This window comes from Durio zibethinus, chromosome 7 (genome assembly GCF_047325235.1).
Source record: "Durio zibethinus cultivar Kanyao isolate XHJ-2024 chromosome 7, ASM4732523v1, whole genome shotgun sequence".
Lineage (NCBI taxonomy): Eukaryota > Viridiplantae > Streptophyta > Magnoliopsida > Malvales > Malvaceae > Durio > Durio zibethinus.
The window spans coordinates 11524137-11549218 of NC_143168.1; the positions used below are offsets into that span (position 1 = coordinate 11524137).

A 25082-nucleotide genomic window follows, 5' to 3' on the forward strand; every position below is an offset into this window, starting at 1 on the left:
TGCAGGATAATATTATAAATACGAGGGTAACTTGGTTGTGAACATTGCCTCCAAATTCGAAAAGAAAGGCTCTGCAAAGAGAGGCTTTTGTTTTGAAGTTGAAACACTTTATAATATATTGTTTCTGTTTTGTATTTTTGGACATTGTCAATTGATTCTAGTATATAATAGACACCAAAGACTAGCTAGGAACATTATGGACTGTACAGAGAAGACAAGAAAGAAATACTTCGATGGAGATTCCATGTCTGGTGTTGTGGATGAAGTATCTGTTGATTGCAGAGGCAGACCCTGGAAGGCTAACAAGCATGGTGGAATAACTGCTGCTGTATTCGTCCTTGGTCTCTATCTCTCTTCCTCTTTCTCCCGTGCCTATAGCATACTTTCTTGTGCTTTAGCTTCCACTCATGTCTTGTTTTTCTCTCAGTCTCTTGTGAATTCCAAGATAAACAGGTCTCGCCACTGTATGCTGAACCATAAATCAGTAAACAATTTCATTTTGCACTTCTTTCAAACTGTTTCCTCTTTCTCCTAGCAAATTTGGCAAGACAGTTTGACTATGCTGGCTGTTTACTTTATATAAGATTGCTAATCGCCTTCTTAGTTCCGTTCTGCAACTACTTTCAGTAGTGAAGTGGATACTCATACTATAATCCAAATTTAATGGTGGAAGCAGTAGAGTCGAAAGCATATTTAATACTGTTTTCTTTTACGTTATGCAATATGCATCTCACGACTGGGAATTAATCTTCTGTTACTGGTGGTTGATTTCAGGTCTTCAAGCATTCGAGATGATGGCGATTGCCGCTGTTGGGAACAATCTAATAACTTATGTCTTCAATGAGATGCATTTTCCCTTATCAAAGTCTGCCAACATAGTCACCAACTTTATTGGAACTGTGTTCATCCTCTCACTAGTTGGTGGGTTCCTCTCAGATTCATATCTGGGGAGCTTCTGGACCATGTTAATTTTTGGATTTGTGGAGCTCTCTGTAAGTAATCGTTTTCTCTGGTGCGTTCCCTTTTAGTGGTTTTCTGCTAAATCTTTCATAATTCAAGCACTATATATGTATCTTCAATTTGGATTCTCCACACTCTTGTCTCCCTTGGCATCCCAGCTAATCCATTTAACTTCTACAAGCCGGTCTTATTGTAAAGTAAGGTGTAGGTGAATGTTTCTGTGATCAATGGTTTTATTTTACAGCCCAGTGTTTTCCAGCAGCAATCAGTACTGGCATGGAAGCCTACTGGCTTGACACTTACAGGATAATGTTTTGCAGGGTTTTATATTACTTTCCATTCAAGCACATCTTCCGCAACTGAGGCCACCCCATTGTGATATGGTGTCTCATGGAGATCAATGTCTGGAGGCAAAGGGCTACAAAGCCTTGATATTCTTTCTTGCACTCTACTTGGTGGCTTTAGGAAGTGGATGCCTCAAACCCAACATAATATCTCTGGGGGCTGATCAATTCAGAAGGGAAGACTCAAAGCAATCCAAGAAGCTCTCAACTTACTTCAATATAGCATACTTTGCTTTTTGCATGGGAGAGCTAATTGCACTGACTCTTGTCGTTTGGGTCCAAACTCATTCTGGAATGGATGTTGGATTTGGCGTCTCAGCTGCTGCTATGGCAATGGGAATGATAAGCTTGATTTCCGGTACGCTTCTTTATAGGAACAAACCACCAAGAGGAAGTATCTTCACTCCAATTGCTCAGGTGCCCTTTTTTTTAATTATTTTTTCTTTAGGCAAGACAAAGCTTTACCATGATCAAGTTTCTTTCTTCACACTTTGAAGTTCTTTGTTCTAGCTAGTTTCTGCATCTCCAGGCCTGTTAACCAAGAACCGTTTTCTTTTATTTTATCCTTGAAGCTAATAGTTTCTTTTTAGGCTCTGTTTCTTAATGAGCAATAAAAGTAATAAAGCTAAAAGAAAGAAACTTTAAACTTTCTATTGCTTCTTTTTACCAAGCTGAGGATATGAAATCTTCTTTTTGCATATCTCTTCTATATATGAATTATTTTAATTCACTGAGTTAAAATTCTTGAGCAATCTTTTTGTGGCTCTGGTTTCTGCTGGTTCATTTTAGGACAGCCAAAAGTATTTTCTTTCAACTTATTTTATGTTTGGACGGCTAATTGAAGTAGTTTTTCTCTTTGCCGATTAATTTATCAACAATTAAAGGAAAAACTGATGTGTACCAAATTAAAAGGAAGAAAGTGAAAGAAATATTGCATCAATATAGAATGTATAGCCTTTAACCCCCCCCCCCCCCCCCCACCTATTCAGTTCCTTTTGTTTGCTTTCTACTTTTACAGGTTTTTGTTGCTGCAATAACAAAACGAAAGCAAATCTGCCCTTCAAATGTACAGTTGCTCCATGTAAGCCAAAACAATGTGCCAAACCAGATTCCTGGTATGTCGGCCAATGTCAGCAACCTTCTTCATACAGACAAGTTCAGGTGGGGTAGAATAGAAAGATTCAAAACGTTAAGAAAAACAGTGGACCTTAATATTTATTGCAAGATGTTGAAGCCACCAATAATATCACAATGCCGAAGTCTCTCTAGATCTTGTCCTGTTTTCATCAGGGAGATATAGGACCTCTGCTATATTTGTATTAGGACTTTTCATTTTGTTTTTCCTATTTTGATATGAAAATCGTGTTTAAAGTTGAGCATTTTACGATTCTAATGATTTTCATCATATTCATGTTGTAGATTCCTTGACAAGGCATGTATCAAAATCCAGGATGGAAAAAAAGAGAGTCCGTGGAGACTATGCACAGTGACCCAAGTCGAGCAAGTGAAGATAATCATCTCGGTTATTCCTATATTTGCCTGCACCATCATTTTTAACACCATTTTAGCACAGCTCCAAACATTTTCAGTCCAACAAGGAAGTACTATGAACACGCGGATCATGAATGGATTCAAAATTCCACCAGCTTCCTTGCAATCGATTCCTTACATCATGCTTATTTTTGTTGTTCCACTATATGAAACAGTATTCGTTCCTATTGCTAGAAAAATCACTGAAAAGGATTCTGGAATCACTCCTTTACAAAGGATTGGGATCGGTCTATTTGTTGCAACTTTCTCAATGGTTGCAGCTGCCCTGGTGGAGAAAAAAAGAAGAATCTCAGCCTTACATTCCAATGAGACTGTATCCATCTTTTGGATTGCTCCACAATTTCTTATCTTTGGGCTATCAGAAATGTTCACCGCAGTAGGTCTTATAGAATTCTTCTACAAACAGTCCTTGGAGGGGATACAATCATTTCTAACGGCCATGACTTACTGCTCATACTCATTTGGGTTCTACCTTAGCTCCATACTTGTTTCCCTTGTGAACAGAATTACATCCTCTTCCTCTCATAGTCATAGTGGCTGGCTTAGTGACAACGACCTCAACAAGGGCAGGCTAGACCTTTTCTATTGGATGTTAGCCACTCTTAGCCTCCTCAACTTCTGCAATTATCTTTTCTGGTCTTCATATTATTCTTACAACCCGTCTCTGTCACTTGGTGAACCACATGATGATCAGTATCATGAACAAGACCTCGAAAACCAAGGCAGGGAAACATTGAAGCATATGAATGAATGCAGCCGGATATAGTACCCTAGAATAAGATTTTCCTTATGATATTATTCTAGGTAATTACCTGCCTATTGCTCATGTAGTTGAATTACCAAAGTATAGTCTTAGAAACATTGAAGCATATGAATGAATGCAGCCGGATATAGTACCCTAGAATAAGATTTTCCTTATGATATTATTCTAGGTAATTACCTGCCTATTGCTCATGTAGTTGAATTACCAAAGTATAGTCTTAGAGCCACCTAATGCACCTATCTTATGCTAGCTGGCTAGTAAGTTGATGACTTTGTGCTCACTTGTTTGTAGACACTTAATTTTATCTAGGATAATTTGAGTTTATCCGATTTTTATACTTATTTTGGACATTTCAATTTAGACCTATTTAAGCACTTTAATTGAATTTATCTGGTAATGAGCTTTGTTTAAGATCAATTTTATAGGGTCATTTTGCGTGGGTTTAGGTCCAATCCTATTTAATTTGGGTTAATTTTAAATTAGGTTATATAGGCTTAAAAACCTAAAATTTAGTGTTGAAAGTCCAAATACAATTTTTAAGCCTAAAGTCAACTTTATTAAGATAAATTGATTTTAAAAGTCCAAATTGAATTTAAATGCTCATGTGTGTTTGGATTAGGTATATTTCTCTACATCGGATTGTTTGAAACATTTGAGCAATAATGCTTTTATGATTTTTGATATAGCGTGATGGTTAGAACCTTATTATAGTCATTCCTTATTAAATGATATATGAGCTTATGGTTCTTATGGGTATTGCTTTGTATTGCATATGCTTATGGAAGATTCCTAATCACTTGAGAATTATTGATTGTGATATATTTTAAAGCATTCCATATGCTTGAGATATATTTGTTCCTTAAAAGTTGTTAGATAAAGATGTTAATGAACTATTTAACTTTCATGGGATGTTCTTTATCATGCAAAAATATGTGTTTATCTTTAATATAGCTTATGTTTTTAAGCAAAAATTATTATTTGCATTTTAAATTGATTTTTTTTCTCCTTTTGTTATTAAAAAAAGGGAGAGAAGTCATAGAGTATAAATTTTGTTTGAATATATTTACGCTTAAATGTCTATTTTTGTTTAACATTGATAAATATTTTGATGAAATACTTTCTTGAAAACCTTATATTCAAAAAGCATATTTTATCTAAAACATGATTATATGACATGATTTATAAGACTTATCCACTAACAATACTATATCTCTTTGCTCATGCTATATATTATGTAATAACTTTGCAATTATTGTCTTAAAATTCTTCAATTGGATATATTAGTATATTTATTCTTACATTTGAAAATATTTGCCTTTACATTTGAATTGTTTGCTCTTGAATTTATTCTTTTTATATTGAATTGATCTCCATTTTACTATGATATAAAGGGAGTAAATGTTTTATAAACAAATTTGCTTTAACATATATGGGTTTAAATGAATATTATGTCATAAATTATTAGATATTAATCTATATATATGCTTATTAATTATATCACATATATATTGCTTTTGCCTACATTAATTATCACAATGTTGTTGACATTAATATATATATATAGAGAGAGAGAGAGAGTGAGTAACCTTTATGTAACATTAACTTCCTTACATATGTCTTATTTCATTTCTCTTGATAACAAGGATAGCTAGGCCATCTAGAATTCAAAAAAAAAAAAAAAAAAACACTTGTGAAGATTCTAATTAAGAAAAGAAAAAACAAAAAATTAATGAAGAGGAAGGACGAAAGCTAGATGATCTACTTGGATTCAAGCTTTGTAGAAAGTCTGTATCCACCATTGCAGTTGAAAGCATCACTGTTTTTGACATCTTTTTTATAAGGTAAAGTATTGCCCTAAGGGTGTTTAATAGAAACTAATTTTGCACCTCCAAAATCAATGGTAGAAGCCAAAAGTAGTTGTTAAGTTTGTATTCTTCCCATCATTTTGCAATAGGGTTTCAATGGCCTTTACTACTTGGCTAATTGTTGGATGGTCTATAGCTGAATCTTTAACACATTGCCAACTCCAAGAATTTTCCAAGTCCTACAAGATTTTCTTTACTTCTAATGCTTGGATCCATTAACTCCCTCAATCCATAATTCTTTTCATCATCCTTATCCATTGTTTTTTTCGTGTCTCGCACACAATATTGTATTTACCTTTCTTAATAGGTTGCTTGGTTGTTATAAGTTCAAGCATTACCATGTCAAAACTGTAAACATCACTCTTTTAAGTTAATTTTTGGGTCATGTAATATTCAGGATCTAGTTAACCTTGCAATAAAATTTATTTCATTTAAGAATTAGAGATAAAATTCCATATATAGTTTTAGCTTTTAGTGGATAACATATGAAAGAATATTATTGATTTTTAATAGACAAGTTGATAAAAATCTGATGCACCATTTTATGAACAATTAGCCAAGAGTAAATTATGATTAAATAGGAATCAACAAGAGAAATATATAATTAAAAAAATTTAAAAATATAAGTAGAACCTATTTGATTATGATATCACATTAGCGAGAATGAATCATATATATATTTATATATGTATATATAATTGCATCAATATGTCATACTAATTAATAAGATTCCAATAAAAACTGATATCTTCCCTCATAGCTTATGTCTTTTTTGATCACCTCTCCTCTTGACATGGATATAATTGAAGCATGTTAAAAGTACTCACTGATGTACCTTTAACTTGGGTTGAAACATGACCTTTTGAATTGTATGTTATTGTTAGAGACAATAGCTTTTGAAATTTATCTATCAATAATGTTAACATTTTGAAATCTTGTAACATATTATTAATAATGTTAATTGAACTTAGTCAAAAACCATGTGAAACTCCTTGAAATAAGGAGACATGTGTCAACTACTACAACTAATGCTTTTGTATAAATTATATGATAATGAAATGAAATGTGAGTGTCTGTTCCTAGTTCATATCCCATTTTTGTTCTCTACAATGAAAATTTTATTTTTTTTCTTAATACCAAAACATGGTATCGGAGCATTAGAAATGATCTTAAGCGCTATAAGTTAGAATGCAAACTAGAAAAACTTCATTCCTTAAAACTTTTAGAACCTACTACATGGCTTTTAACAGTTTTGCAACTCCATCACCTCTTATTTTTATAGGAGAAAATTATTCTATTTGGTCAGTAAAAATGAAGTCTTTTGAAAGCATTTGATTTGTGGGAAGTAGTGGAAACAGGAAGAGATTCATCCACTTTAAAAGCAAATCCAATAATTGCTTAAATTAAACAACAAAGTGAAGAGGTTTTCAAAAGATACAAAGCTTTGTCTTACATCCATTCAGTTGTGTCAGATATGATTTTGACAAGAATAGTGACTTATGAAACAACCAAAACAACATGGGACAAATTTAAGGAAGAGTTCCATAAGAGTGACAAAACAAGGCAAATTCAAATGCCTAACTTATGAAGGGAGTTTCAAGTTCTAAAGATGAAAGATATTGAGAATGTTAAGAAGTATTCTAATGGACTCATACTAACTAAGGCTGCATGAAGAAGAATTGTCAAATAAAAGGATTGTTGAAAAGGTACTTGTAAGTGTTCTTGAGAGGTGGCCATTTTAGTTATTCAACTTTGAAGAACATGCATGTAAATAACTTGGTTTAAAATTTGGCTAGCTTACATGATAAAAATGATATATATGTTGTATGTCAATATGGCTATTGTGGTATTGAGAAAGAAAACGAAATACTCACCGTAGAGAACAAAAAGTGATATGAGCTAGGAATACACACTCACACTTCATTTCATTACCATATAATTTATACAAAAGTATTAGGAATAGTAGTTGATACATGTCTTTTTGTTTCAAGGAGTTTCACATGGTTTTTGACTAAGTTCAACTAACACCATTAATAATACATTATAAGATTTCAAAAAGCTAACATTACTGATAAATAAATTTCAAAAGCTATTGTCCATACTATAGAAAAATATCAAAGTCTAACACTCCCCTTTGAGATTTTTCTTTGAAAAGTTTGACTTAGACAAAATGAGATATTTTCTTGGAATGTAAATCAGTCAAGATGATGTTAGGATTTTCATTTCACCAAGAAAATATGCTTTAGAGATCTTAAAGAAGTTCAATATGAAAAAGTGCAAATAAGTGGCTACACCATTGGTGGCTAATGAAAAATTGTCAAAGAATGACATAGCAAACAAGGATGATGTTTCTGTATACAGAAGCTTAATTGGGAGTTTGCCGTATCTTTTAGCCATTAAACATGTTATAATGTACTCAGCAAGTTTGCTTTTAAGATTCATGTAATCTCTTAGTCAAGTTCACTAGAGATATATCAGAGGTACAGTTAATTATAACATATGGTAACTAAAGCATAAAGCAACAAGCTTTAAGGATATGTAAATAGTGACTGGGCAAGAAGTGTGAATGATTCCAAAAATACTTCAAGTTATGTTTTTTCTTTTGGCAGTGATGGTTTCTCCTTAAATTCAAAAAAGCAAGATGTGGTGGTTCAACCCTTAGCTGAAGTTGAGTATGTTTCTACTGCTGCAGTAGTAAATCAAATTATTTGGCTTAGAAAAGTTTTGACAGATTTGAAGTAATACTAAAATGAAACTATTGCAATATGGGTTGACAACAAATTTACTATAGCAATCATAATGAATCTAGTTCAACAGGGCAAAACTAAGTACATCAATATGAAGTTTCATACAGTTAGAGAAGTTGAAAAACTTGGTAAAGTAAACTTAATACACTGTTACTCTAAATATCAGATTGCTGACATAACGACTAAAGTTCTTCCAAAAGCAAGGTTTGAATTTTTAAGGACTAAACGTAGAATCTCAAAGAAAAATCTTGAGAAGTGTTAGAATTTGAGATTTTCTTACAATAAGGACAATAACTTTTGAAATTTGCACATCAATAATGTTAAGCCTTTTGAAATCTTGTAATATATTATTAATGGTGATAGTTGAACTTACAGTATGTTTGGATTGAAGGAAGGGAAAGTAAAGTAAAGTAAAGGAAACAAAACCCCCTTCCACTTGTTTAGATAAAATTTTAATTTAAAGAAAGAGGTAGATTGGTTTCTCTTATAAACCAAATAACCTTTGGTTTCTCTTATAAACCCAATTTTTTTAATACCTCAATTTGAAGGAAAAGCTAGGGAAAAGAAAGTTGAATTTTTTTTTTTATAAAAACACTATTATATCCATCTTTTTATTAATACTAAAAACCTAATCAAAGTAATATAAGCAAATCACAATCATCCTATAATTTTTTCAAAACCTTCTCTTTTTTCAAATAAGTTTCATATATCTCTTCCAATATAAAAATTTTTTACAATTTTTTAGTGATTTGATTTTGATGAATGATTGAATATGAACGGACATATTTTTTTGAGTTTATCAGATGTTAAACTAGTTCAAAATTTTTTTATTTTAATAATTAATATATGTGAGTAATTAATAAATATTAGTATTATTATTAGTACTATGTATGATTTATTGTTAAATGCCTCATGTCTCAAAATTCTCTAATTCAATTTTGTTTTAATATTATTTTCTTTCATACAAGTGTTAGTGTATTTATTTTTACGATAATAATAATTATTGTTAATATTTTACTTTGTAGATGGATAAATAAAGAAATGAGACCATTGATATAGCAATAATTGAGAAGTCAAACAAGATAATAAACATATTATGATTCGAGAGTGCTCTAAAATCACAAGTAATGAAAAGTTATAATTGAAAAAAATTATTATAACGAATCATTTTCTTTCTTTTTCACTTTTTATCTAAACAATAGTTATTAAAATTCCTTTTCTTTCCTTTCTCTTATTAATTTTAATTATCCAAATAAGGGTTACATATATCATTTCCTTTCATTTAAAAACTTTTTTTTTTCTGTTTTTTTCCTTTGCTTTATTAATATTTATCTAAACATAGCATTAATCAAAAACTATGTGAAACTTTTTGAAACAAGGAGACATGTATCAACTACTACACCTAATGCTTTTATATAAATTATATGGTAAAGAAATGAAGTGTGAGTGTGTGTTCCTAGCTTATATCCTTATTTTTGTTTTTTTATGGTTAGTATTTCATTTTCTTTCTCAATACCACAACAGATACCAGCTTCAACAAGCCAAAGTCTGCGAGTTTTGCAGTTAAATTTTCATCCAACAAAATGTTGCTGGACTTAATATCTCTGTGGATAATAGAAGGATTTTCAAGCTCATGTAGTTAAGCTAATCCTCTAACTCGCTATCCTTTTCCAGTCAACAGAAATGCCACATCTCTCTACAACACATGTGATTCCATGTCAGATATCAAAAGAGATAGCCCATCACCTACATTATTAATAAGTGCAATTTCCATGGAGTTCCCATCAGGCACATAAATGAAACTCTAGGTTAAAATTAAAAAAAAAAAAAGAATGGTTCTCTAAAGGTGCAGATGATAACCTGTCGCAAAGATAACCATCACATTTTCAATGCCAAAATTAAGCAATCTTTCCCATGATTAACGCATCAATCTTATGGGCCAAAATAAATTTACTAATCTCATTGTTTTATCTTTTACTCGCATGTTACACCTGCTTCATAAGGTAAACTTACCTGATAGGCTCCTTCGAAGTGTTCCATTAGCCATAAATTCATAAACCAGCATTTGTTCTCCTTGTTCAAAACAAAAACCAAAAAAGTTTTTGTGATGTTCTCTTGAAAGCAATTCAATTTCAGTCTTGAATTCAAGCCCACTCTGTATTAATCCACTCTGAGCTCTTTTAATTGCCACTTCTTGTCCATCAGATAGTATTCCTCTGTATACCTGCATCGGACATGAAAGCTATTTTAGCAATTGCAACAGTAATTCATAAAACTCCTCTGACAAACTTGGACGTTTACCTTTCAATACCCTCCGAATCCTAATTCATTTCTTTCAGAAAATTTATTGGTGCACTTTCTGAGTTCATCATATGAAAACCACGTTGCTCCTTTCAACTGTGGTGCACCGCCACTGTCTTTGCCACTTGGCACCCAGGATGCTGGAGGATATGAAGGATCAATACCACTTACAAGTTCCTATCCCAACTGCTAAATTGGCAGGGAAAACAGTGATTTCAAGTATTACTAATTACCAAATAGTTTAGTCAACCCAGTAGCTTTTTGTTCACATTTCTTTTGTCCAACAGCATATATTCCAACTCTGAAAAGTCCTAGAACCAAAAGAACAGCCCCAGTTGCTACAGCAATGATTACTTCAGTTGTAACTGAAGTTCCACATGAGACTAAAGCATATTATTTAATTTGATTTGTCAATCCATCAGTTTTATAGGGTATGATCAAAGTTATAGTCAATTAAAGTTACTTGGGAAAGTATAAGGAGAAGCAATAAAATAGTAGGGTCCAAACTTTGGAGGCGGCTTGTAGGTTTGATTACTTAAATCAAATCCAATTCTCTGAACTTCTGATCTATTGAAGTATTTTTTTCTTTTGTTGGAAAGAGTGCCAGCTGGATTTGAAGGTAGTCATCAACATTGAAGAAAGGATTCTGAAGGAATATTGAACCAGGCATTAGGTCCAATTCGAGCCAAAGGCTCATTTTTAATGAATGGAACATATTCACATTGGACAATTCCCTGAACACGGGTCTTTCGAAATACAATGTTCCTTCAAATGGATAGGCACATTCACGAGTTTGGGGGCTAAGCTTCTGATCAATGGAGCATGATTTACTTCCACAATTAGCTAGAATGGTGGAATAGGATTTTGTGTTTTGTTGTTGAATCGACAATAATTAGTGTTTGAGACAGCAGTTGTGCACACAGGATTGCTTATAAGACTGAACTAAATAACATTGACAAATAAGTATGATAGGGGAAAATATAGATTCTCGTTCTAGCTGACGACAATTAACACCCATGAAATTTCTTACGTCAAGTATTTGTATATCCAGACCCCAGAGTTATTGAGGAAATCTGATTGTTCTGCTAATCAACAAGTTGAAGTTGAGTGCCAACACTGTCACCCTAGTTCAATGTGCCATTAAAGGCATTGTTTCGTAGTTTCCTGTCAAAAGATCAAGATGACCTGAATGGAATCATGCACCTTCTCTTTTCTTAAATAACGACCTTTTAAAAATGGTAATTATGTATTCGAGTCAATACTCACACTTGCCGTATCTGTGGGAAGTTGAAAAGCTTTTGTGGTACAGGCCCTTTAAGTGATCCATGTTCAATAACACTACACATTATAAAATTTTGCATGAGTTTTAGAAATAGTTAAAGGAAGACTAGGATTCTTTTTTGGTGACTAGTTACGCACAGAGTAATGAGTGACGATAAGGTTGAGAACCAAACTGGTGCCTCTGTTGGGTCGAATGAATCGTTACTAAGATCCCTGTAAAATTAGATGGATCAAGATTTATTACTATGGAAAACAAATAAACCATCACACCTGAAGAAGGAAACTCCTATTCTTTCACTTACATATAATTGAGGGTATTCATTGAGGTTAAGTCCGGTAAAGGGCCAATAAGAATATTGTGTGCTAAATTCCTGTAGGAAAGCAAAATTTTCATCAGGAAGCAAGTTCAGTAACCACAATATAATCAAACTGAAAAAGTAAATACCCACAATTCATTGAGGTTTGTAAGGTTGTTGAGATTCGAAGGGACCTCCTGTCAAAGTGTTCCAATCAAGTCGACAGTTTCAGATTGGAAATGTAAGCATTGCCATTAGTGTTAAAAGAGGAACTTAATAGAGCAAAGTAAATTTACCAAGGAAAGAAAATTAGCTTAGGAATTTTTGACTCACAAAACCTCGAGAGTCTGAACGTGTCCTAATGTGGACGAGATGTTCCCAGTAAATTGATTTCCATCAAATAGTCAGTCATTGGAACACTACAAACCATTTGTTGGGATTTTTTAAGTAGAAACAAATTCCACAATGAGATTAATACAAAATAAATCACTAGTAAGAGGTAATATTTAACGTGACAAGAGGCAATATTTAACGTAGTTCAACCCAATTGCCTACATCCATGGATGAGAGAAAAAATTCACTATAAATGTAGAGATTACAAATAGTACAAAACACCATAAACAAACACTAATCTTGAGCCCTTGAAACAATTCCAGTTTTCATGCTTTCTAATGTATAACCTATAAAATATCTTTTATCCCATGCAATTGGTGTTTTCCCAAACAAACTCTTTTTCACATCCCTACAAACCTATTTGTCTTATAGAGATCTCATAACTTTTTTATAATTTTAAAAGTTAATACTCACTTTATATTTATAAAGCTCTATTACTTGATCATCAAGAGTTTCTATTTACTAAACACTCTTACCCATTAAGAATATTTATCTTTAAATAAACTTAATTATCAAGTAATTCTTTAACTAATAGAATTTCACTGGAATTCAAACCAATTCTCAATTAGAATTTGAGTTAATATCTAGCAAATCTTCAACTTGACACAAATTCTACCACAATATTAACCTTCAAGAAATCTCGACTACATATGGTCAAATTAATGTTGACTCCACCTTATTCAAAAAAGATGGTCAACACTCATGTAGCCAAATCAACTTCATATGGTTGACTTTACATGTAACTAATGCCTTGTTGCAGTATTTTCTCTTGCATATCTCCGATCTCACGAACACAATCTACAACAGCAAATCCCCTTCCATAATTGATGTGGGATAACCTTAACAATCTTTGCCTTTCACACATCGAGCCATAGGGGAGAGCTTCTATGCCTGGTTCATGAGGGGATGTTGGAAACTTGGCTCTGAAACTACTTTGATGGGATAAAATGACCTTAAACAATATTCAAACTGAATATGTCAAGCAACAAAAAATTAAATTATCCTTCTTTTGTGTGAATCGAGCAAGAATTAAATAAATAGAGCTAACAAATAAATTTTTAAACCACAAGTACAAGGACACAATAAATTTATGTGATTTTTACTTTTTATTTTGGGAAAGTTTTTCACGTAAATTGCTTGTATCCTTGTGCTTGTAGTTTGAAGATTTCTCACACAAGAGAGGATTGTTGGGATGGTTTACATGTAAGGAAAAAATCACACATTACTACAAAATATGAATGAGATGACTTATATATACATGGAGGATCTAAGAATCTAATAGCTTAAGCTTTTAGGCTCAAGTGACGTTCAACATATATGTATGGGCTCTTTGGAGTGATTCCATAGGCTTTAAGTGTGACAAATCTTCCAATAACTAGTATCAAAGCCAAGGTTATGGGTTTGAGTCCCAATGGTGTTACTAAGGGAGAGATTGTTAGTAGATCGAAGGTTGACCACGTCCATTAACTCCATGTGCTCAAACGTCAATATTAGAGTGAAAGGTTCAACTTTGGATGTAATGAGTGTGTAGAATCGAAACACCTAAGAAAAAAAGTGATGTATCAAGTCAACCTATGACAGAGTGCAAAGATAAGGCTGTGATTGATTGTAAGTTTGAGAGGCACTAAGACAACATAGGCAATAAGGTGCAATAAGGTTGTATGCTATGATTGAGTGCAAACTTGAGGGGCATTGAGATAACCTAGACCCAAAGAGAAGCAAGGTTGAATGTTGGGCCTAAAGTGCACTAAGACCATCAAAGATGCAAAGTTACCTAGCCCCAGGGAGGTGTTGATAGAACTTACTTGCATGGGGGAGCCTAAAGTGCAATAAGACCATTCAAGAAGTGAGGTTGCCTAACTTAAAGGAGGTGTTGATAGAACTTACTTGCACAAGGGAGTTGAGGTGAGACTTGATAAAAACTCACAAGTGAACGGAAAAGATTGTTAGGTTGGTTCACATGTGAGTAAAAAATCTTACATCATTAAAAAATCTAAATGAGATATCCTATATATACATGGAGGACTAAGAATCTAATAACTTAAGCTTTTGGACTCAAATGGTATCCAACATGTATATATGGGTTATTTGGTGTACTTTTATAGGCTCAAAGTGTGGCAAATCTCCCAACACCATTATGATGGTTGCCATGCAAACTAAATTGATGGATGGATGCATATCAACTTACATGTGTATTAGCACCATCTCAAAGTTGAAAAGTTTCAAAGGAATGATACCAGAATGCTTATTTTTATTAAAATGGTTGCAAGTTCACAAAAATGAAGCTCTTATTTGGTTAATACTTAGTGATCTAAACATATAACTACATAACAATCAAGTACTTTCTTCATTGTTTTCCACACTGAAGGTGGATTGGAAAAATAAACTTACATGTGTTTAGCCTTTAAAAGGATGTCCAATCTTGGTAGGTGGGTACTAAAACTGGATAGGTTCCATCAGTTAATTGTTAGCCAAATCGAGCTAATAAAGGTTAGAGAGCTTTTCCAAAGAGAAAGGAATTCTATCAGTGAAATTATTTGAATCCAGGGCCTTACAAACAAGGGTAGTTTTGAAATGAAGAGGCATAAGAAGTTAGAGTTTATTGTGAAACCGATATATATAGTTTTATTAGTACAATGGCAATTCTTACAAGAAAGATAACTCTACAAGATTTTCAAGCTCTTCTGAAATATTACCAGTAAAACCATAGCCAACTAAGATTCTAAAAAATAAAATACGTAAAGGAAAGTAAGAAGAAATTCATATCATAGGGATGTTAGTTGAACAGAAATTTGGATTCATCGTATCAATAAAGTAGCAATCTTACAAGATATTTAGCTTTTGCAAATCCCCCAATCGTGGAGATAAAAAACCAATGAGATCCTGATTAAATGATAGGTCCCTACAGTTAAATAATTTTAAAAGTAGGTACATTCAATAGATGTGATTGAGAATTATTCATATACCAATGGAGCAACAAAAATCCATGTTAAGACTATCCATGTAGTAATCTTGCTGGTTTAGTTGAAAACCAATGTTGTTATTTATTTTGTTTCAAACAAAAAAAATGATGAGAAAGAAACTCACAAGAATCTTAATTCAGTTAGTGCCCCAATTTCACCACTTAGTTTCCCTTTGAGACCTACGGTTAATAATCCCCTAAGATTACATAACACTATGATAACGAGCAGTAGATGAGAATTAGTTGCAAATTTAAAAAGAAAAGATCATGAAAAGCCCACATTCAGGTTTGAGAAAAAGAAACACCCACTGTTATACAATACTCATAATGCAGTCATCCTTGAACTATTGCATGTGATTCCTTCCCATGGTGCTCTATATGGATCATTTTACTTACCGTAGCTTGGTGGCATATTTTGGCATGAATCCTTCAATGATTGGAGAGCAGCAGCTTAAAAGCACAATTTTATATCAATAAATTGGTTATTTACAAATGATGATTTAGAATGTTTTTCAGATTACTGAAGTAAAAAAGATTACATTCAATGAAAGCGGTCTTGAGTATTAAAGATGTACAATTTAAAACCTTGTTAAGAGCATGTACTTAACATGGATAATGAGAAAGCATAATCTAGACATTTTATCAAACGAGGGAATATTTATATATATATATATATATATAATAAAATATAATATAATAATAATTTAATTTTAATAATTTTATATAATAAAAGTAAATTAATCATTATGATTCTAAATAAAATTTAAAATATAAATATATAAAAACTCAAAAACAAGATCCATAAAAAATAAATATCCAATATTTCTCTATTTTGATCTTTCTTTTAAGAAACTTTTTCTTAAAGTCTTCTTGTGTAAGGTCATCATTTTCATCTTCATCTTCTTCATTATTTTTTGTTTTTATTTTATTTCTTTAGAGGATCATCTTCTATTATAAGCAAACTGGATTGAGAATTTTCTTTCTTTTCTATTTTTTTCTTTTTCATGAACTTTCTTTTTCTTTTCTTTGTTTGTAGATCTTTTATCTTCATTTTTATGCATTTACTAGGTAATCAATTGTCGTTTAACTTGTTCAAACTCTTACTTTTGATCTATTTGCACTAAAAATTTAAATTCCTTATTTAGACTTGAAACTTAATTGTTGTAATAATCAAGTTCTCTTCTTTTCTTTATTTCTTCTTACAATTAAATAATATTAATATTATAAATAATATTTTATATTATATTAAATTAAATTACAATTATGTAAATAATAATTCATTACCTTATCATTCAAGTACTTGAGATATTATGAATTTTCACAACCAATGAAAGTTTTTATTGCTTGTAGATAAAGTGAATATAATACTTTCCTTTCTTGATCTCTATTTTACCCTATACCTATTTAAATGATATAAATTAGTTTGAAGTTTCATTTGATTAGAATGAAAAATGCATACTTATTTTATGTATATAATATGTTATTATAATGAAATTTCTTACCTCGGTCCAAATTTTGTAGTGAATTTTATGCATTGTTTACACCATGCTTGGTTGATGTTTTCATCAATTTCTACCTTCTCTTTGCATTCTTTGCAAGCATCTTACCAAGGTTTTTCTTTATTGGTAATATTCCTTATAGTTCTTTGAATGAATATACCATATTCTACAAAATTAAAGAAAATTAATATTTTATAGTATTTCAAAAATAATAATTTAATATTGTGAATATTATAAACCTTTGTAGTTGCAAATAATGGATCAACGATTTGTTCCAAAGTGACTTCCAATTCTTTCATTTTCTTCTCAAGCATTGAGTATGATGTCACGTTGTGAATTTTATAATCAGAAATCCTAATAAATAAATTAATTAATATTTTCATTACATAGTATAAAATAACTTTTATTTCTAGAATATTTGAGTGAGATGCATTTAAAGAAAATATATAACTTACCACTTTCTTAATTTCTTTATCTTTTTTATTGTATGATTAACAATGATGGAAGATATTGCAAGCAATTTTACATAAACATATTTATCAAATTGATCTTCGGTTAAAATCTTGTTTCCTTCTTGTAATATGATTAATATATGGGAACAAAGAAGTCTTCTTTTTTGAAATTCAATAACATAGATATGTGCTACAACTTTTTCGAATATTTCTTTCTTGAAAAATTGATTTTTAAGATCTTGCAATTTAGCATGAAATATTCTATAAGTCAAATTTGGTTTATCTTTAGCCTTCTTTTAGTTCATACGCAGCATGTCTCTAAGGCCATTAATAAAAGTTGCAAGAAGAACTATCCTTTTTTCCACTTGGCTTCCTCTTACTTCTTTAGCTATTACACTATCAATAATTTCCTAATACAATTCAGATTGATGTTTTGATTATAATATACACATTTATGACAAATTGTTGAAACAATCGCCTGGCAAAAAGGTATATCGTTAATGTTATTTCAAAGTTTCTTATTTGAAAATTGAAACAATAATATTCCTTATTGACACATTTCTACTCTTTTCTACAATAATTCCTAAAGTAATAAACAAATTTTAGAGTTTAGTACTTTAACTACCAATTTAACAATAAAACGTAAGATTATTATAGGAAACAAAATATCAATAAGTTACAGAAATGTTAAAAACTTGTACAAATGCTAAAGTAACTAAAAGATTAATGTTGTGAATCTTTAACATAAAAATAACATTAATCAAGTATATAAAAATATAAAAAAAAAATTAACAAAGTATGATTAGAAATTATGAAATAAAAAATTAGAATTTTTTTCATAGGAAGCTAATATTTATTGAGGATTTGATTGAATGAATAGTGCATATATTTTCTTACCAGTTAGCAAAGTATAAATTTATATAAGAAGTGAAAATTTAAAAATGAACAATTAATAATGAAAGTAACAAATTCTAGATAAAAATTTTACTATCTATGATATGATAAAAGTAATGACAAATAAATAACATTTAAAAAATTAAACATATAATAATTTTAAAAATATTAAGTTCACAATAATTATCTTCACATTCTCTTTAAAAAATTTCTTCTACTAAGCAAAAAGATGGTGTATTTCCAATTTTTGCTTCATTCTCATTAGTATTATTCAAAATAACTTTCTTAATATTTTTATGCCAACCAACTTCTCTATTTGGAAAAAGTAAAGGATACTGCAAGGGGTCATAACAACCGAAAATAATGTTTAACTTTGTTATCTTTTTAAGTGAACATGAACTATGATATCTCTTTCAAATGGAATGTTTGAGTTGTTTCCTTCAATCCATATAGCAATAACTTGATTAGCAGATGGATGATTATAAACTCGTTGATATAGATTAGCATTTGTTATAATACGAATTTTAAAATCCTATACCCTTTAATCTCCATAAGACTTGAGCATAAAGATTTTCTTCTAAAATTTTTATTAACGTCTCCACAACTGTGTTTTCACTCTATTTTGAAGTTCATTAGTAGTATCATAAAAGTATAGCTAAAAATAATATAAAGTATTTTCTTCCAGAACTAATGCTGAAATATCATGATATATTTGCCTTTGTGCTCGAAAGTTGTAAATACCTTATCTTGGAGATGCAAGATCTTTATCTAACCTAACTCCAAAAGATGTGAATAAGAACATACTATTATAAGAACTAATATGCTTTCGAAATTCATTGGCTTCTTCATTTTGAGAGACAAAAAGACGGTATAAATATTTTGGAATAGAAATGGTAGCTAATTTCACTCGATTAGTTTGACAACAAAATGGTAGAGGCTGATATTGGATCTTTTTAGCACCATAATAATTACAACATTAAATATTATTCAATTGATGTAATAGGGAAAATGAAAAAGTATACAATGTTTAAAATTTCATATTAATTCTAAAGAATATTGAAATAAATACAATTATATATTTTGCATTTAAAAATCATATAAAACTAACCTTGTTTGTCATATGGAGAAGATAAAGCCATGTATAACCTATCATTCTTTTTTCTCTTTTTTTGCTTAGGATAATCCTCCATTGGTGCTTTCATCAATTGAAAGTAATTGCATGTTCTATTAATTGAACAATTAATTCTGTTATTATTGAAAAAATTTGTTATACATAAATTTAATTGTATATAAATATTAAAATAAAGAGTTTTAAAAAATAAAATAAAATAAATTTCTAACCTTGATATTTTGTCATGTTTCACTGAATTTTTTTCACCTTGAAAAAATTCACTGATGCATAACTTTTCTTCTTGATTTTTGGTTAAATTTGATGTAAGAAATTTCAAGCAGTCAGTATACAGTTTTACAATGGAGATAAGCCAACCACTTGTTTACAAAAAGGAGAAGATTTTTTACATAAAAATACAAGAAGATAAACATGCATAAGTTTTGCTAAAAAAATCACATAAAAGTTTTCATTTAAAAAATACTATTTGATGTCTAAACTGATTTAAACTTTTTAATGATAATGACATTATGCATATTAAATTTGAATGATGCTGAATCTGCTAATTAAAAATGTAAAAATGTAAAACTTTTTTAGTTTAGTACTTATCAGGTGGCATACTCAATATTAAATCTCCTTCAATGACTATTAATTTAAGAATATATACATATGGCATGCATGAATGTCAATTTATGCATGCATCTCTAATAGATCTATGGTGTATGTGTGTCGTAATAGTTTTGGGGACCGTTAGATGAATTTGAAAATAAAAGAATAAAGTCGCCACCAATCTTTTTTGGTTATGTGTGATTGGCCACCTATTAAAACTTATTCTTTTAATAAAAATTTTAAAATTAATTAAAATTTTATTAAAAAGAAAATTTTTGGGTCTACAAAAACAGTTTGATTTTCGGAGTCGGTTATGTGTGGGGAAGGATTAGCACTCCCATAACACCCATTTAAAATGGTACCAATTAATTATGCACTATCTTTTAATATTGACAAAAATGGTCTTAATTTTGGTATTTAAAAATTAATTTTCCTAATTTTCTTTTAAAATATATTTTTATTTTTTTTAGTAAGCTTGAAAAATAAATAAGAACCTTATATTGAAAATTTTATAAAAATATTCCAATACTCTAGCAATATTAAAAAGAACCATCTCACCTAAGGAATTTTTAAGAATCACCATTCAAAATTCTAAAAAATCATACCATCGGTGGTTCATATTTATTTTTATAAAATATGACATCTATAATTTTAAAAACAAATAACATTTTCTAAAAACTTATTTAAAAGAATGAAAATCTTTATTGAAAATTAATCTAAATGCTCCAATATATTGGTGGCATTTTAGATAAATTTTCTTACCTAAAGATTTGTAAAGAATCACTACTCGAATTTATTTAAGATCTCATTCTTAGAGATTTTTCATTTTTTTTATAAAAATTATTAAAAGTCATGCAATAATATAATTATCTAAAAATACATTTATTTCCAAAAAACATACTTTCATTTATTAAGAAAAATTGTTCAAATAAAAGAAAATAATTAAGAAATGAAAATTTTTCATATTGAAAAAAAGGTTCAAAATATTTTAATACTTTAATAATTTTTAAAAGATTTTTTTCACCTAAAAAATTTTCAAGAATCACTACTCGGATTTTTCAGAGTCCCATCATAAAAAATTCTCATTACTTTAAAATAATGTAATAATATTATTATATATAAACAAATTTATTTCCAAAAAATGTATATTTTCATATATAAAAAAAAGTCTTAAATTAAGTATAAGGATAAAATGGAAATCTTTTGTATTGAAAAGAAATTTCTAAATATTCCAATAGTTTAGTAATTTTTAGAATACTTTTCTCACCTAAAGAATTTTCGAGAATCACTATTCAAACTTTTTGAGGTCTCAACATCGAAAATTTTATTTGCATTTAAAACTATGTACTGTAAACAATCAAGTAGAATATGCATATGAAAGACATATATTAATTATGTTTTAATCTTATTTAATTATTTTCCAATTATCACTAAAACTTTTGAAAGGAACAAAGCAAATAAAATTTTTATTGGAAATTTTCCTAGATATCTCGATACTTTGATAATATTTTAGAAAACTTTTCTCAGCTGGAGATTTCTTAGGAATCTCTACTAAGACTTCCTTAAAATCCCATCATCGAAAATTTCATTCACTTTTTCCTTTCTTACTTAATTTGTTATATTTCATTCTAATTTCTAATCTTTAATTATACCAATTTCATTACTAAAAGAGTCATTACATTATTATTGACATCTATCAAATTTTTAGAAAAATAGACAAATGAAACTTCTTTGTGTTGAATATTTTCCTAAATACTCCGTTACTTTAGTAGTATTTTTAGAAAAATATCCTCACCTAGACATTTTGGAGAATCGTTACTCGGATTTATCTAAAATATCATCCTCAAAAAATTTTATTCATATCACTATTTTTTAAATTTTGCATAAATCTAACATAGATAAAGAACAAATTTCTCTAAAAGTAAATTAGAATATAAAAGTTTAAATTGCATAAGAAATCAAGACAAACATATAGATCCACTCATAAGAAATCTAAAAAAAAGAAATTTGAATTGCAAAAATAGTGTGCATAACTTTGAATGATGAGTCAAGCATGAAAAGAGGCATTATGGAGAACAAGTAACTTTCGATCATATGTTGAAACTTTTGCTCATTATTCAAGTAAAATGGAAACTTATGGCTTTTCACCATCTAATCTTAAAGTAAAGTCACCTTCCCATACAATATTTTATTTGTTTAAAGATCATGAAATGTGATATAAGGGAACTTTGACAAGTCCTACAACTACAAATCCTAGTATCTATATTTTAGAGACTTTTTTTCTTTTTTTTTTTAATTTAGTTTTTGGTGGAGTTTTCTAAGGCCATAATTGTCACTGCCTTTCCTCTAACTAGCTCTCTTCTAAGAAACCATTCAAAACACCAACCAACCATAATATTTAAAGCATCAATACATGAAAATAAGCTTAGAACTAAATTAGCAACTATATTCACATATAAAGCATCAACCAAAAAAATGGTCACAATAGTAAAAATGGACACAAATTCACTTAAACTAGTAAACTTGCATCAAACAAACTAGTATACAGTGAGGGTGAAGGCAACAAATATATAAAAAAAAAAGGAGCTTTGTTCATGAAAATGACTAGATCCACACAAAAAGGACAAAGAAGGCTAGCTTTGCTCTATCTTTTTCCTCTAAAGAAATGCTTCATTCCCCTCTTTTTTTTTGTTAGCAGCTTTCTCTTCTTTCTTTCTTAGGCATTTCCCTACTCTTTTTCAATAAAATCCTCTTTTTTTTTTTTTTTTGCTTTTTTTCTTCTTCTTTACCTTCTCTATTCAGTTTGCTTTTTTTTTTCAATAGTTTCTTTCCTTCCTTTCTTTCTTTATATTGGCCCCCTATAAATCGTTAAGAGTCAGCCCAAAAAAAAAAACTCATTTTATTGATTGTAGGCCATTGGATGAGATCTCATCCAAGGGTTAAAGTTTTTTTTTTTTCTTTTCAAGGAACCACCTTTGGCCATTGAATCAAAATCAATAAAAGATCCAATGACCACATTATTCACTACAAAGGTTGAATTTTTATACCCTCCAAACCCATGAAAATGCCATTTTACCTTTAGTGCAAAGTTTTCGGTATTTAGGCCATTTTTTTAGAAATCAATGTTCCATGCTCATTTTTGAGATTTTAAAACACAAAAAATCATGAAATATTATAAAATTAAGATTTGAAAAGTTTCATGAAAATCCGAGCTCAAAAATGTCAAATTACAAAAATACCCTTATAGAGGTAATTTGGTAAATTCACACTTCTGTGAGGTATTGTTGTGATTTCAAATGCACCAAAAATCATGAAATATTATGAAATTAAGATCTGAAAAGTTTTATGAAAATCTAAGCTTGGGAACGTCAAATTATGAAAATACTCTTATAATGGTATTTTGATAATTTCAAATTTTTCAGGGTACTCTGTGATTTCAAATACATTAAAAATCATGAAATATTATAAAATTAAAATCTAAAAAGTTTCATGAAAATTTGAGCTCAGGAAAGGCAAATTATGAAAATATTCTTATAAAAGTATTTCAATAATTTCACACTTTTCAAGATACTGCTGTGATTTCAAATGCATCAAAAATCATAAATATATTATGAAATTAAAATCTGAAAAGTTTCATAAAATTCGAACTCGAAAAGGCCAAATTACAATACCCCCTAAAGGGCTTTAGTAATTTTGTATTTCCTCGATCCAATAAAAATTTTTAATGTTTTAAAATCACCAAATTTAATTTTAAACCACATTGATTCCAATTAGGATGTGAATTTTGAGGGTTGACCCCAGTTTTATTCATTTGACTAAGTTTTGTGTAATTTTGATCAGAGTTGACTTTGAGATTTACTCATTTCGTTTATTCTTTAATTTTCATGCATTCACGTGAAAAAGGTATCATCCCTATAAATCCCATGTGAAAAAGTATGATAGTAACCATACAGGTCTCATTTTTCTTTGTTTATTAGGCCTAAATATCGATGCATTTTATGGGCTCTTTAAAGGACCTTTTTACGAACTTTAAATGGGCTTTGTTCAACCATACTAAAATATTTCGAATAAAATTCAGTGTCTATAGCTGCTCCTTTTTGCATATTTCTGAGAATAAAAAATAATACAAAGACACAAACAACAATTTTTTCTGGATGACACTTTTAAAAGTTTTTTTTTTATATATGACTTTTCTTGAATAGAGGCTTTGAAACTTTTTTTTTAAATGACTCCCCCTAAACTAAAGCTTGAAAACTTTTAAAATGGCTCCCCACAAACAAAAGTCTTACAAATCTCAAAAATCTTTGAATGCTCCACGTAATAGAGGCGTTTAAACTTTGAAAATTTAAAATATTTTGTCCGGAGGTCTTGAAGATTATGCCTAGAGGTCATACAAAATTTAAAAATCTTTGAATGCTCCATCCAATCAAAAGCATTGAAACTTTAAAAATTTAAAATGTTTTGCTAGAAGGTCTTGGAGATTATGCTCGGAAGTGTTACAAATCTTAAAAATCTTTAAATGCTCTTCCTAATTAGAGGCAATGAAAATTTGAAAATTTAAAATGTTTTGCTTGGAGGTCTTGAAAATCTCAAAATCTTTTGAATGCTCATCGTAATAGAGGCATTGAAACTATAAAAATTTAAAATATTTTACTCGAAGGTCTTGGAGATTATGCCCAGAGGTCTTGAAAATCTCAAAATTCTTTGAATGCTCATCGTAATAAAGGCATTGAAACTTTAAAATTATAAAATATTTTGCCCAAAGTTCTTGGAAATATATCTGGGTGTCAGCTTAACTGGACTTAAGTCTTATCTTGTATCATATCTCTTTTTTTTCATTTTTTCAACAATCTTTCTACTTTTTATAGATAAATTTTCTTTCAACTTTTAAACCTTTTTGATATTTTGATATCTTTTTAAACTGTTTTTTCTTTTTCTGATATTTTCATGATAGACTTATTTTTTATTTCTCTCTTTTTTTTTGTCTTTTTTTTCTAATATTTACAAAGTTGATAAATGCAATCATGATGCAAATATCTATTCTCATCAAATGATGC

The 25082-nt window shown here is 29.9% G+C and overlaps 1 protein-coding gene and 1 pseudogene across 1 annotated transcript; one reads left to right on the forward strand and one right to left on the reverse strand.

Moving 5' to 3' along the window:
- On the forward strand, window positions 1–4024 carry LOC111277982 (protein NRT1/ PTR FAMILY 4.4-like). The gene is made up of 5 exons (XM_022864428.2): window positions 1–341; window positions 775–992; window positions 1281–1721; window positions 2323–2465; window positions 2724–4024. The coding sequence occupies exons 1-5, from the start codon at window positions 197–199 to the stop codon at window positions 3619–3621; spliced, it is 1845 nt and encodes a 614-aa protein (XP_022720163.2). The 5' UTR covers window positions 1–196; the 3' UTR covers window positions 3622–4024.
- Window positions 4025–5034: 1010 nt separating this feature from the next.
- The window catches only part of LOC111276705 (leucine-rich repeat receptor protein kinase HPCA1-like), a 49044-nt pseudogene continuing 28996 nt past the window's right edge, over window positions 5035–25082 (reverse strand).

Coding starts and splice junctions, on each gene's coding strand:
- LOC111277982 (XM_022864428.2), top strand. CDS start 197: ATGGACTGTACAGAGAAGACAAGAAAGAAATACTTCGATGGAGATTCC. Junction 342..774: donor TGCTGCTGTATTCGTCCTTG/GTCTCTATCTCT, acceptor GGTTGATTTCAG/GTCTTCAAGCATTCGAGATG. Junction 1,722..2,322: donor TCTTCACTCCAATTGCTCAG/GTGCCCTTTTTT, acceptor CTACTTTTACAG/GTTTTTGTTGCTGCAATAAC.